Source organism: Scyliorhinus torazame, chromosome 11, assembly GCF_047496885.1.
Source record: "Scyliorhinus torazame isolate Kashiwa2021f chromosome 11, sScyTor2.1, whole genome shotgun sequence".
Classification (NCBI taxonomy): Eukaryota; Metazoa; Chordata; class Chondrichthyes; order Carcharhiniformes; family Scyliorhinidae; genus Scyliorhinus; species Scyliorhinus torazame.
Genome location: NC_092717.1, coordinates 31,126,350 through 31,141,105, shown reverse-complemented (window position 1 = coordinate 31,141,105; position 14,756 = coordinate 31,126,350). Strand labels below are relative to the sequence as shown.

The 14,756-nt window shown below is 54.6% G+C and overlaps 1 protein-coding gene across 3 annotated transcripts in view; it reads right to left on the bottom strand.

Moving 5' to 3' along the window:
* Window positions 1-14,756, bottom strand: part of LOC140385218 (coiled-coil domain-containing protein 102A-like) — a 711,322-nt gene that overhangs the window by 567,107 nt on the left and 129,459 nt on the right. For all 3 annotated transcript variants that reach the window (XM_072467126.1, XM_072467125.1, XM_072467127.1), the window contains exon 2: window positions 1,011-1,700. In XM_072467126.1, coding sequence (XP_072323227.1) covers window positions 1,011-1,631 — 621 coding nt within the window. In that variant the 5' untranslated portion in view covers window positions 1,632-1,700. The remainder of the gene's footprint in view (window positions 1-1,010; window positions 1,701-14,756) is intronic.

Here is a 14,756-nt window from a genome sequence, read left to right as displayed (position 1 = left end):
AATTACTAAATCACCATTGAATTGAAGACTATTGGGTCATGAAGCATACACTCTGAATAATTCAAGTGCCAATTAGACTGTGTAATGAGAAAACCTAGGCGCGATTCAGCGCCCTGTTGTGCCCGGCGTGGATCCAGAATCAACGGGTGAATCACACGAGAGCCCAAATCACTCCACCTGCCGCAATCTGGATTTCGCCCAGATCCTCCCGGCTCATTTAAATACCCAAAAGCCGGATTCACCCGGCGCCTGGGAGACCTCGCCAGGGCAATGTTTCGTACTGGGCCACACAAACGTGAACCAGGAGTAATGGCACCTGGTGGAGTGTGGGGGGGGGGTCTCCAAGGTCATTGGAGACCCCCCAGGACATTGGAGACCCCCAGGACATTGGAGCCCTCCAGGTGGCTGGGGACTGGGCAGGACTCCTGGCACTCCCTCTGGCATCTAGACACCTTGGAATTACCAGCCTGGCACCCTGGGACTGCCACCCTGTCAGGCTGGCAGTCCCAGGGTGCCCCGATGCCGCCCCATATATCTCCCGCATAGTTAGATGGTTCTGCTTGATAGAGAAATCCCAGCATCCTCTGACTCTTGTGCACTCTAAGCTTTAGTTTATCACCGGTTACATTTCGGGAAAATTGCTTCCAGTGCTCACACTGTGAGGTTGAGGTTCCAGGTTCAGATTCAGGTTTGTGCTGAGTCACATGCATAACTGTCTGAATCCCCTGAGCCAAGGGGAACAAAATCAGGCACATACATGACTTGTCTCGGATGTCCCCATGGATCAAGTGTGATCAGCACTCACAGCCCAGGGTAATCAGTGCTCATGCTCAGGTATGTTAGTGCTCACGGGGGAGGGGGGAAGAGAGTAAACTGGGGGTGCTTTCGTGTGGAAGGGAATGGGAGGTGGGGGGAGAAAAAGTAGTTCACAACATTCTACAGTATTGTTATTCACACATGACTTTTGCATCGCCATTTTATGCCTAAAAAGGGATTTTTGTCTCACTTACCTTCTTTGGCGAGCAAGTTAATTGATTTGGAGATGGGGGATCGTCTTTACTTTCCACATCTTTGACAGGTTCCTGTTCCAGAGCATTGAGTTCATATTCCTCCGGCCTGACCACGGAGGCCTCTGACTGACCTTCTGTCGGTTTGGCTTCTCTTCTCACTTTCTCGTTTTCGTTCAATAATTCCTGCTTTTCTCTTTTCAGGGCAGCTAGCTCCTTCATGACCGACTCCAGCTTCTGCCGCATCTGTCGCACTTCCTCGCGGGCCTTGTTTCTCTCCGCCCTCACTTTGCTCCATTTCTCTCGCCAGTTGGCCGTGCAGTCGGACCACCAGCGCATGGTCTTTTCCATCTGAGCCGCCCTGGCCCGGACCTCTTCCAACTCCCGATGGTACAGCCCTTCAATGCTATCCCAGTCACTGCAAATGCCCGCATGCTGGCTCAGTTGCTGCGGTAACGCAGATTGCGATGGGGCCTGGAACCTGTGAACGGATGAATCGGCGCTCAACACTCCCTCGGACTGGTTTCCTTGCCCAAACTGACCGTAGAGTTCCCTCGCAGGAGACTGTTGAACATTTGGGTTCTGCGCCCCTTCTCCTCGCTTGGCAATGGGGTTCGAACTCATGATCACTTTCTCAAAAGTAAATCTCCTCAACTCCTTTTCCACTTGCTAAATCTTTCCATCTTCGATTCCCTGCAAAAAGAAGCAAATGATTGATGACATTAAAAAGAGAGAATAGACTCTAACTCCATTTTCAATGAAGCCTTTAAGATGCTATGCTTTTTGTGATCATTTGAGCACCACCCTCAGTAGAGTAGACTTTAATCACAATTGACTGTTGTGTTATGCTTTGTCATGTAGCATAAGCTGCTTCCTTGATGTATGCTCTGACAAAGGAAGATTCAGACTTGGAGATAGGTTCAACACATTTATTGAACAGTTAACAATTCTCCTACTTGAGTTTGATTCTCCTGCTAATCTTGCTATAGTAACTCAGTCTAACTAACCAGTCTGCTCTAAGCCATGCGGTGGGTGTGATGCTTCCGATCTGCCCCTGTCCTTCACTCTTGATGTCGCCTGTGGAAAAGAGGAAGAGCTTTTGTGCCCTGTCCATTTATATGGGTTGCCCCTTGTGGCAGTGTCACCTCTGAGTGTCTTGACTGCCCATTGGTCGTGTCCTATCTTACTGACCTATTGGTTGAATGTCTGTGTGTCATGATGTCTCTGGTGCTCCCTCTAGTGTTTATTTAGTCTTAGTCTATTTACATAACCCCCTTGTGTATTTACAGTGATGCATAGCACCACACTGAGCAAATATGAAATCTCAGTATACGGACTGATCAGTTCCATCTTCCATCACCAAAATAAGTTTCATGCACAGTATTTTCTGAATGAGCTCCTTCCCGCACTGTTAATTTCCTCTGCAAATCTAAATTGTAAATGCAAAACAAGTTTCAAACTTTGACAGGTTGTGATTTTCAAAGTTGTTGCCAGACATCTTCTGGAGTGAGAGAGAGGGAGTCTTTCTAAATTTAAGGCAATTCTGGGCTCACCTATTGCTTAAATTTATTTTTCCCGTTACCACCACCTTTCACCTTGTAGCCTCAATCCTTCTGCCATTTAATCCCTCCTGCCTTTCCCCCACCCCCATCACAGAACTTCCCTCTGTTCTTTGTCATCCTCCCGCAATCCCTTTGCTCTGAACTTTTTTTAAGCCCCATTACATTTCTTGATTTTTGCAAATTCTGGTTAAAGATCAATGAGCTGCGACATTGGACAGGATTTTCGAAAGACAATGGCGGCATGACCAGATGTGGGCAGATCCGGAATTGCCCATTGCCGGCTGGCATGCCGGTTTGCTGGCACCATTTACAAGAGATCTGGGTCAGGGATTGAAAGGCAAGAGGGAGGTAGCCAACTGGGGGACATATTAAAGCCCCTCTTCCATACCAATTGGAATCAGGAGGGTCCCACACTGCGGCCAAACACAGCCTGTGGGAGTACAGGCAGGAAACAGGGGTACCTGAGCAGGTGAGGGGCATGGGGTGGGTGGATGTGGGGGGGGGAAGAGTGGATAGGTGTTGGGCTGGGACCTCATTTGATCCCGATATTGGTGTCCCGATCCCAAATGGAATATCCAGTCCATTAACTTTATTTCAGTCTTCAACCGATGCTGCCTGAGTGACTGTTTATTCCCGTCCAGCCTCTTTTTTAAAACAGTATAGGGATGGAGTATTAAGTTGAAAGGCCGGGAGTGGGATTTAGGGTGGAGCTGGGCAGGATGGTAGGTGGCTGGGGTCTGCTGGCTGGACAGAGGAAGAGGAAGCTGGAGGACTGTCAGGAGACAGTAACAGGAGAGGATAGGAGGACGGAAGGCGATGCACTCAATTACGACGGAGCCAGCAGGATGGGATCTACCCCCGTACCTGTAGTACAGGAGCCTTACCGTATTACTTCTCATATACGTCATATATACAAACAGTGGTGACTACCACAGAAGGTTCACAAGCAGATGTGGGAGGAGGAGGGAGGAGATGAAACTGAAAAATACTTAGAGGACAATCAGAAACCTGGGCGGCAGAATTATGCAAAACCGGCTGCTGCTTAAAGTGTCTACAATAGCAGTGAAGGAAGCTGGAAACCTCGGTGACAAGAAAATCAGACAGATCGAAGTGAAGAGCCAGACCGTGATTATATCCGATTGGAGAGGCCAGAATGGAAGGATATAGATGGTCAGTCTGTGACAAGGGGAGCCAATGATTTCTGACTCCTTGAAGGCCAGGATTAGTTTTCAATGCAGGAATAAATTTAACATACCAGTAACAACAAAGGTAAACTCTAGGACCATTCCCTGCGGTCTCTGTATGCGTGTGGCACTCCGTCATTCATTGTAAAAAAGTAAATGCCGCCATTGTCCCAGACAACCATAGGCTTCTCTCCCCTTTGAGAGTTGACTGGTGGTGATTTAACCTGAGGGTCACTGCACCTCTGGCGGGGGGCAAGGTAGGGAAGGAGGGGCCTTCATAAATAACCTCAGCTAATAACCCGCACCATTGGCGTCGCTCCGCTTCACAGAACAGCAGCCCCAATAATCGCGTGGATCCAAAGTGAAAGTGGCAGCCATGTATACTAAAAGCACTGCAGGAGTGAGACCGTGTCTCCTGAGCTTGTTTCTCTGTGGCACTGCCTTATGGTGATGCTGGATGAACATCTTTGGAAAGTTTGGCATGTTTTTGTCTCCTTTTGATTGCGCTAATGTGTTGGTTTTTTTTTTTGTTGCTTCCCAGACAAGGTTGCATTCAAAAAGTATCGGCAGGCAGACACCGCTAGCAAAGAGGGGCTTAGGTCTGGCTGATTGTGACAGGAATGTCTCAATTGCAACACTCTTGCTGCTGTAACTCAGGGCCTCTGCTGTGCCATCTTCTTGTGGAGTGATCTTTAACCTGCAAGTTCTTCCTCTCCCCTCCTTCCTCCAGTATATCCATCAAATCAAAAGATTTTGGAGACACAAGAAGACGTCACAATTCTTGACGGAAGCCCCGGAGCATATACAAATATCACCCCGAGCCCTAACCAGAGCTCTGCATCTTCCCGTTTGATTCCTGATTACCTATTCTCAAATGACAATTCTATACTGCTCAGCTCCACTGGTGGGCCTGCGTAGTATTATTAGTAGTCATGACAGAAGAGGTTATTGTGATGAACGGTTACTGCCTTATCATCATGTAAGGTGATGTCCCCTTTAAGACCAGGCTTGGAACCCTGGGGACTCCGCCTCTGGCTCCGCCCATCTGGGAGCCATACATAAAGGCCTGCCTCATGGTCTGTATAGCAGTCAGCTCTCGTCCAAATCTGTAGCATAGTTATTAGCCTAATAAAGCCTTCTTACAGTTTAATCTCTAAGCATCATTATTGAGGGTACCTCAATTTATTAGGCTAAACTAGATTCAGGATGGACGCAGGCCTAAAACCAGAGAAGCTCAATCTGGAAGCACGAACGCCGGAGGCAAAGGAAATTTTTAAATACTGGCTGCGGTGCTTCGAGGCCTACCTGGACTCCTCAGAGACTCCCATCCTGGGGCCACGCAAGCTGCGCCTACTCCACGCCCGGGTGAGTCACAGAATCTCCGCCACGCTCGAAAAGGCGACGATTTATGAGGAAGCGATTGAGTTGCTCCGCAAGCGGTTTGTCAAACCCGTCAATGAGGTGCACGCCCGGCATCTGCTCTCTACCTGCCGGCAGCGCTCGGGGGAATCGCTCAACGAGTTTGTTGAGAAACTCACCGCGCTGGCCAGGGACTGTGACCATCAGGGTGTGACAGGGGAAGTCCATATGAACCTGCACATCAGAGATTCTTTCGTGTCCGGCATCCGCTCGACCTACATCCGGCAGCGACTGCTCGAAAATGGGGCAAAAGACCTCCAGGAGACGCTAACGCTCACCTCCTCGCTGGAGGTGGCCCGACACAACTTGGGTACGTACCCCGCGGACTCTGCCAGCCCCCCCGGACTTCCTCAGACTCGCCCGTATTACAGGCCTGCGCCACGCGGCGACCCGCTCACCATGGGGGCACACCGTGCTACTTCTGCGGGCAGGGCCAGCACCCACGCCCACGCTGCCCAGCCCGCTCCGCGATCTGCAGCGACTGCGGGAAGAAAGGGCACTTTGCGAGGGTCTGCCTGGCCAGACCCAGGGGCCAGAAAAACAAAGAACAGCCGGCCCGAAAATCAGGCTCCCAGGCCCGCAGGCCTCGCAATGCTGCTGCGCACCGACCCGACACGTCCTCTTCTGACGCGTCATCAGCCTTGTGCGAATCATGGGAGCGGCCATCTTCTCGACCCGACACGTGCGACCAACGGCAGCGGCCATTTTACTACTCCGACTACTCGCGACTGGGTGCGATCACCCTCGATCAAACTCGGCTAAAACACCTGCAGGACTCCATGATGCAGGTCCAGGTCAACGGGCACGACACTGCATGCCTCTTCGACTCCGGGAGCACGGAGAGCTTTATCCACCCTGAAACGGTAAGGCGCTGCTCCCGACGCACCCATCCCACATCCCAAACCATAGCCCTCGCATCTGGGTCCCACTCGGTACAAATCACGGGGTACTGTATTGCGGATCTCTCGATCCAGGGTGCCAAATACACCCGTTTCAAATTTTATATCCTCCCTCACCTCTGTGCCCCCCTGCTGCTCGGACTGGATTTCCAGTGCAGCCACCGAAGCCTGACACTGAAGTTCGGCGGACCCTTGCCCCCCCCTTACGGTGTGCTGCCTTGCGACACTGAAAGTCGCACCCCCCTCGCTATTCGCTAACCTCACACCTGACTGTAAGCCCGTCGCCACCAGGAGCCGGCGCTACAGTGCCCAAGATATGGCTTTTATCAAGTCAGAGGTCCAGCGTTTACTGGGAGAGGGGGTCATCGAGGCTAGCAACAGCCCTTGGAGAGCGCAAGTGGTGGTAGTCCGGTCCAGGGAGAAGAAACGGATGGTCGTGGATTATAGCCAGACCATAAACCGATTCACGCAGCTTGATGCGTACCCCCTTCCTCGCATCGCGGAAATGGTAAATCGGATCGCCCAATACCGAGTCTTTTCCACGGTCGACCTCAAATCTGCCTACCACCAGCTCCCCATCCGACCAAAAGACCGCCCCTATACTGCCTTCGAAGCAGCCGGCCGGCTCTTCCACTTCCTCAGGGTCCCCTTTGGTGTCACAAATGGGGTCTCCGTCTTTCAAAGGGCGATGGACCAAATGGTGGACCAGTATGGTTTGCGGGCTACATACCCGTACTTGGACAATGTCACCATCTGCGGCCATGATCAGCAGGACCATGACACTAACCTCAAAAAGTTCCTCCAGACCGCCCGAGCCCTTAACCTGACCTATAACGAGGGCAAATGCGTTTTCCACACCACCCGGCTGGCCATCCTCGGCTATGTCGTGGAAGACGGGGTCCTAGGTCCCGACCCCGACCGCATGCGCCCCCTTAAGGAACTCCCTCTCCCCCGCAGCCTCAAGGCCCTCAAACGGTGCTTGGGGCTTTTCTCCTATTACGCCCAGTGGGTCCCCAAGTATGCGGACAAAGCCCGCCCACTCCTAAAGACCACCACTTTTCCCCTCTCGGCTGAGGCCCAATTGGCCTTCAACCGCAGCAAGGCCGACATCATCAAGGCCGCCATGCACGCGGAGGACGAAACCATCCCTTTCCAGGTAGAGAGCGATGCATCAGACATCGCCCTGGCTGCTACCCTCAATCAAGGAGGCAGACCAGTAGCGTTCTTCTCCCGAACCCTCACCGCCTCCGAGATTCGACACTCTGCAGTCGAAAAGGAGGCACAAGCCATTGTGGAGGCTGTGCGGCGCTGGAGACACTACCTCGCCGGTAGGAGGTTTACCCTCGTCACCGACCAACGGTCGGTCGCCTATATGTTCGATAACACGCAACGGGGCAAAATAAAGAACGATAAAATTTTGAGGTGGAGGATCGAACTCTCCACCTACTCGTACGATATCAAGTATCGTCCAGGGGAGCTCAACGAGCCCCCAGATGCCCTGTCCCGCGGCACATGCGCCAACGCGCAGGAGGACCGCCTGCAAGCCATCCACAATGACCTCTGCCACCCGGGGGTTACCCGGCTCGTCCAGTTCATCAAGTCCCGCAACCTACCTTACTCAACCAAGGAGGTCAAGGCCATGGTCAGGGCCTGCCAGGTCTGTGCGGAGTGCAAACCGCACTTCTATCGGCCAGACAAGGTTCGGCTCGTGAAGGCCTCGGGCCCCTTTGAGCGACTGAGCGTGGACTTCAAGGGGCCCCTCCCGTCCACCAACCGTTATGCCTATTTCATCACCGTGATCGATGATTTCTCCCGTTTCCCATTCACCATTCCCTGCACCAACATGACCTTAGCCACGGTGATTAAGGCACTGCACAGCATCTTCACCCTGTTCGGTTTCCCTGCTTATATCCACAGCGACCGGGGTACATCGTTCATGAGCGATGAACTGCGTCAGTATCTGCTCAGCAAAGGCATCGCCTCGAGCAGAACGACCAGCTATAACCCACGGGAAAACGGGCAGATGGAGAGGGAGAACGGGACCGTGTGGAAGGCTGTCCTTCTGGCCCTGCGGTCGAGAAATCTCCCAACCACCCGCTGGCAGGAGTTCCTACCCGATGCCCTACACTCCATTAGGTCACTCCTCTGCACGGCCACAAATGAGACCCCTCATGAGCGATTGTTTCGCTTCCCCAGGAAGTCTACCTCCGGGGTCCCGCTTCCACCCTGGCTGACGGCTCCGGGACCTGTTTTTCTCTGGAGGCACGCGAGGAGCCATAAAACGGACCCCCTAGTTGAAAAGGTCCGACTGCTCCACGCCAACCCCAGTTACGCCTACGTGGAGTACTCCGACGGCAGGCAAGATACGGTTTCCCTCCGGGATCTGGCGCCCGCTGGATCCTCCACCACAGACGCCCCTTCCCGCGCCGCTCCCCTGCAGGACCCATCGCCCCCTACAACACACCCCCTTCCGGCCCTACCACCCGTTGGTGAGCTCCTACCGTGCGCCCCCCCTTTACACACCCCGCCGGCGCGGCTCCGCTACCCCCGGCCCTGCCTAGTTCCTCTGCCCCGGCTCCACTATCCCCGGCCCTGCCTAGTTCCTCTGCCCCGACCCGGACCGAAGCTCCGACCGCTGTGCTCCCGGATGTGCCCTCAACCGGGACGTCCATGCCCGCCGCACCACCACCCGAACTGAGGAGATCGAGGAGGACGATCCGGCCGCCGAGACGGATGGACCTATGATGGCACTTCACCCCCGCCGGACTCCTTTTTAAACAGGGGGTGAATGTGATGAACGGTTACTGCCTTATCATCATGTAAGGTGATGTCCCCTTTAAGACCAGGCTTGGAACCCTGGGGACTCCGCCTCTGGCTCCGCCCATCTGGGAGCCATACATAAAGGCCTGCCTCATGGTCTGTATAGCAGTCAGCTCTCGTCCAAATCTGTAGCATAGTTATTAGCCTAATAAAGCCTTCTTACAGTTTAATCTCTAAGCATCATTATTGAGGGTACCTCAGTTATCATTCGGCTCAAAGCAGCCTTCCTGCCATTTGTGCTTCACTCGAAAGCATCGCACAAATGCCTGACTGCTGGACTATAAATGCAGCAGAACGGCAGCCTTTATGCTTGGAAGGTGTCAAGGAACTGTGTGGTAAACCACTGATCATACATTACATGTATTACGGTACACTGCCATTGTACTCCAGTTCTTATGGTAAATCCTAGCCTGCTGGCTCCACCCAGCAGGCTCTGTATAAAAGTGTACGCTCTCCAGCACTGCCCCCATTCTTGGGTCCAGCTGCAGGAGGCTTTACATCTAGCACAATAAAGCCACATTCATCTCGTAGTCATTGATGGTGCATCAATTTATTGTGCTAGAATTTTGAAGATGAACGTCTTACTCAAGCCGGGTCGCCTGGAGCTGAACCCTCACGCAGCCGACGCCACAGCGACTTTTGAGCACTGGCTAGCCTGCTTTGAAGGATATCTCGAAGCATCCACCGAAGTCATCTCAGACCCACAGAAGCTCCAACTACTCTATGCACAGGTGAGCCCACAAGTCTTCCTCCTCATTCGGTACGCTCCCACCTACACGGAGGCGACAGAACTACTGAAAGGACAATATATCAGGACTGTTAATCAGGTGTTCGCCAGGCACCACCTGGCCACGAGACAGCAACTCCCGGGGGAGTCTCAGGACGATTTCCTGCGTGCCTTGCAGATACTTGACAGAAACTGTGGTTGCCAGGCGGTGTCGACAGTCCAAAACACAGAGCTGCTGATCAGGGACGCCTATGTCACGGGCATTAAGTCCAACTACGTCCGCCAGCGCATATTAGAAGGGGGTACACTCAGCCTCACAGAGACAGTACAGCTCGCGAACTCCTTAGAAGTGGCCTCCCGCAACCCGGAGTCCTACACCTCCGACCACACGGCACCCTCGTGGGCGTCATGGATCCCTCCATCATCCAACCCGGGTGCACCGCACGCATGTGCAGCCAGCTAACTCCGGAGGCCCCAAATGCTACTTTTGTGGCCAGAACAAGCACCCTAGACAACGCTGCCTTGCACGGAGCGCGAACTGCAACGGGTGTGGCAAAAAGGGCCACTTTGTCACCGTTTGCCAGGCCCGATCGGCCGTTTCTAGGCCCAGCATCGCTACCACAACATCCCCCATGTGCAATCCAGGGGCACCGCCGTCTTCGTCACCACCCGCCACGTGCAGCCCGTGGGTGCCGCCATCTTGGATGTCGCCCACCATGTGCGCCCAGTGGGCGGCGCCATCTTCGGCGCTATCTTGGAACGCACCCCAGGACTCCTGCTCGCCTCGCCGTACGCTGGCTGCCGATACCTCCGCCACCGCCGACCGGCCCTCCCACCACCTTCCGCAGCTCGCCTCCATCACCCTTGACCAGTTTCGGCCTCGCAACCTCGCGACCGCTACAACAACCGTACGGATCAACGGGCACGAGACGGCCTGCCTCTTCGATTCCGGGAGCACAGAGAGTTTCATACACCCAGCTACGGTAAAGCACTGCTCCCTCCCGGTTCTCCCTGTGACCCAGAAAATCTCCCTGGCCTCCGGATCCCATTCCGTACAGATCCGGGGCTACTGCGTCGTGACCCTCTCAGTACAGGGCGTAGAGCACAGTAACTTCAGACTCTACGTCCTCCCCCATCTCTGCGCTGCCCTGTTACTGGGTCTCGACTTCCAGTGCCACCTCCAAGCCTTATCCTAAAGTTCGGCGGACCCCTGCCCCCCCCTCACCGCCTGTGGCCTCACGACCCTTAAGGTCGATGCACCCTCACTCTTTGCGAATTTCACCCCGGACTGTAAGCCCGTCGCCACGAGGAGCAGACAATGCAGTGCCCAGAACAAGACCTTTATCAGGTCGAAGGACCAATGACCTCTGCGGGAGGGGGTCATTGAGGCCAGTAACAGCCCCTGGAGAGCTCAAGTGGTGGTCGTTAAAACTGGGGAGAAGCACCGGATGGTCATCGACTACAGTCAGACGATCAACCGGTACACGCAGCTCGATGCGTACCCCCTCCTACGCATATCTGACATGGTCAACCAGATTGCGCAATATCGAGTCTTCTCCACTGTTGACTTGAAACCCGCGTACCACCAGCTCCAGAGAACCGCCAATCCACTGCATTCGAAGCAGAGGCCGCCTCTACCATTTCCTTAGGGTTCCCTTCGGCGTCACCAATGGAGTCTCGGTCTTCCAGCGAGAAATGGACCGAATGGTTGACCAGTACGGGCTGCGGGCCACATTCCCATATCTGGATAACGTCACCATCTGCGGCCACGACCAGCAGGACCATGACGCGAATCTCCAGAAATTCCTCCGCACCGCTAATCTCCTTAACCTTAACTATGATGAGGAGAAATGCGTTTTCCGCACAACCCGCCTAGCCATTCTTGGCTACATTGTGGAAAATGGAGTCCTAGGGCCCGACCCAGGCCACATCCGCCCCCTCCTGGAACTCCACCTCCCTCACTGTCCCAAGGCTCTGAAGCGATGCCTGGGGTTCTTCTCATATTATGCTCAGTGGGTCCCTAATTATGCGGACAAGGCCCGCCCACTCATCAAGTCCACCATTTCGCCCCGGCAGCTGAGGCCCGCTGGGTCTTCATCCACACCAAGGCGGACAATGCCAAAGCCACGATGCACGCAGTCGACGAGCCCCTTCCATTTCAGGTGGAGAGCGACGCATCAGACGTGGCTCTGGCCGCCACCCTCAACCAGGCGGGCAGGCCCGTGGCTTTCTCCTCCCATACCCTTCATGCCTTTGAAATTCGGGACTCCTCTGTCGAAAAGGAAGCCCAAGCCATTGTGGAAGCTGTGCAGCATTGGAGGCATTACCTGGCCGGCAGGCGATTCACTCTCCTTACTGACCAACGGTCGGTTGCCTTCATGTTTAGTAACACACAGCGGGGCAAGATTAAGAACAAGATCTTGAGGTGGAGGATCGAACTCTCCACCTATAACTACGAGATCTTGTATCACCCTGGGAAGCTCAATGAGCCCCCAGATGCCCTGTCCAGTGGTACATGTGCCAGCGCACAAGTAGACCGACTTCGGACTCTCCACACGACCTCTGTCACCCGGGGGTCACTGTGGTAGTCACCACTGATGTATATATTGTATATACAGGATGTTGATATAGGTGCTTTACGGTAAGGCCCCTGTACTACAGGTACGGGGGTAGATCGCTGCCTGCTGGCTCCGCCCAGTAGGCGGAGTATAACCATGTGTGCTCCCAGTACAGCAGACATTTTGTCAGCTGCTGTAGGAGGCCACACATCTCAGTGTAATAAAGCCTCAATTACATCTTACTCTCGTCTTCGTGTAATTGATGGTGCATCAATTTATTACACTTAGTTTTTCAGAAGATGGACCTCCGCATCAAGCCGGATCTCCTGCAGCTGCATTCACAAGCAGATAACGCCAAAAAGGACTTTGAACATTGGCGAGCCTGTTTTGAAGCGCACATCGGGTCTGCGGCAGACGGAATTCCAGAAGCACAGAAGCTCCAGATCCTTTCCACGCGGCTGAGCTCCAACGTCTTTCCACTTGTCCAGGACGCGCCGACCTACGCAGAGGCCATGGCGCTACTGAAGGAAAACTACGCTCAGTGGACTTACACACTCTACGCCAGGCACCTCCTCTCCACGCGCATCAACTTCCCGGTGAGTCGGTGGAAGATTCCTGGCGCACCCTGCTCCCCCTGGTTAGAGACTGTGACTGTCAGGCCGTTTCGGCCACGGAACACTCGAATTTGCTAATGAGAGACGCATTTGTTACGAGCATAGGGTCTGACTACATCCGCCAGCGCCTCTTAGAGGGGGCCACGCTCGAGCTCGCGGCGACCAAAGAACAAGCGCTTTCACTTACGGTTGCATCACGCAACATTCAGGCCTATGCCCCCGACCACGCAGCCCTCCCCCCCTGTGCATCGTGGACTCCACAGACGGCCACGCCGTCATGGACCCCATTAGCGACCGCCCTCAGCTAATCCCATGCCTGTGCCGCGCAGCAGCCAACCAACCCCGGGGGGCCAAATGATACTTCTGTGGGCAGTCCAAGCACCCCCGACAGCGCTGCCTGGCGCGGAGCGCCCTCTGCAAAGCCTGTGGCAAGAAGGGACATTTCGCTGCAGTGTGCCAGGCCTGCTCAATCGCCGCCATTGTCCCGGCACCCCCCACGTGCAGCCAGTGGGCGCCGCAATCGTCCCCTCCTAGGACCACGTGCGGCCAGTGGACGGCGCCATCTTGCTCAACTCGCAACAAGTGCAGCCCATGGGCGCCGCCATCGTGTTCCTCCCAGAACCAACGGGCGCTGCCATCTTGCTTTCCCCACCTCATCCGGCCGCTCATCGTCTGGAACCGCCAACGACCAGCCACGTCTCGCCTCGGTCACGATTGACCAGTCTCGACCACACAACCTCGCGACTGCTTCAACTAAAGTGAAGGTCAATGGGCACGAGATCTCCTGCCTGCTGGACTCCGGGAACACTGAGAGCTTCATTCACCCCGATACGGTAAGGCGCTGCTCCCTCGCGGTACACCCCGCTAACTAGAGAATCTCCCTGGCCTCTGGGTCCCACTCCGTGGTGATCCAGGGGTACTGCATCACCACTCTCACTGTCCAGGGCGTGGAGTTCAGTGGCTTCCATCTCTACGTCCTTCCCAACCTCTGCGCGGCCTTGCTACTCGGCCTGGACTTCCAGTGCAACCTCCAGAGCCTAACCCTGAAATTCGGCAGGCCCCTACCACCCCTTACTGTGTGCAGCCTCACAGCCCTTAAGGCCGACCCACTTTCCCTTTTTGCAAACCTCACCCTGGATTGCAAACCCGTCGCCACCAGGAGCAGATGGTACAGCGCCCAGGACAGGACCTTCATCAGGTCTGAAGTCCAGCGGCTGCTTCGGGAAGGCATCATCGAGGCCAGCAACAGCCCCTGGAGAGCCCAAGTGGTAGTGGTCAAAACTGGGGAGAAACACAGGATGGTCATTGACTACAGTCAGACCATCAATCGGTACACGCAGCTCGACGAGTACCCCCTCCCACGGATGTCTGATATGGTCAATCAGATTGCACAGTACTGGGTCTTCTCGACAGTAGACCTGAAATCCGCCTACCACTAGTTCCCCATCCGCAAGGCGGACCGCCCATACACTGCGTTCGAGGCAGACGGCCACCTTTACCACTTTCTTAGGGTTCCCTTCGGCTTCACCAACCGGGTCTCGGTCTTCCAATGGGAGATGGACCAAATGGTTGACCGGTACGGGCTGCGGGCCACTTTCCCTTACCTGGAAAATGTCATCATCTGCAGCCACGATCAGCAGGATCGTGACGCCAACCTTGCCAAATTTCTCCACACCGCCACTCTCCTCAACCTCACGTATAACAAGGAAAAGTGCGTGTTCAGCATGAACCGCTTAGCCATCCTCGGCTATGTGGTCCAGAACAGAGTTCTGGGGCCCGACCCCGATCACATGCGCCCCCTCATGGAACTCCCCCTCCCCTACTGCCCCAAAGCCCTCAAACGTTGCCTGGGGTTCTTTTCGTATTACGCCCAGTGGGTCCCAAACTATGCGGACAAGGCACGCCCACTCATTCAATCCACTGTTTTTCCTCTGACGGCCGAGGCTCACCAGGCCTTTAACTGTAT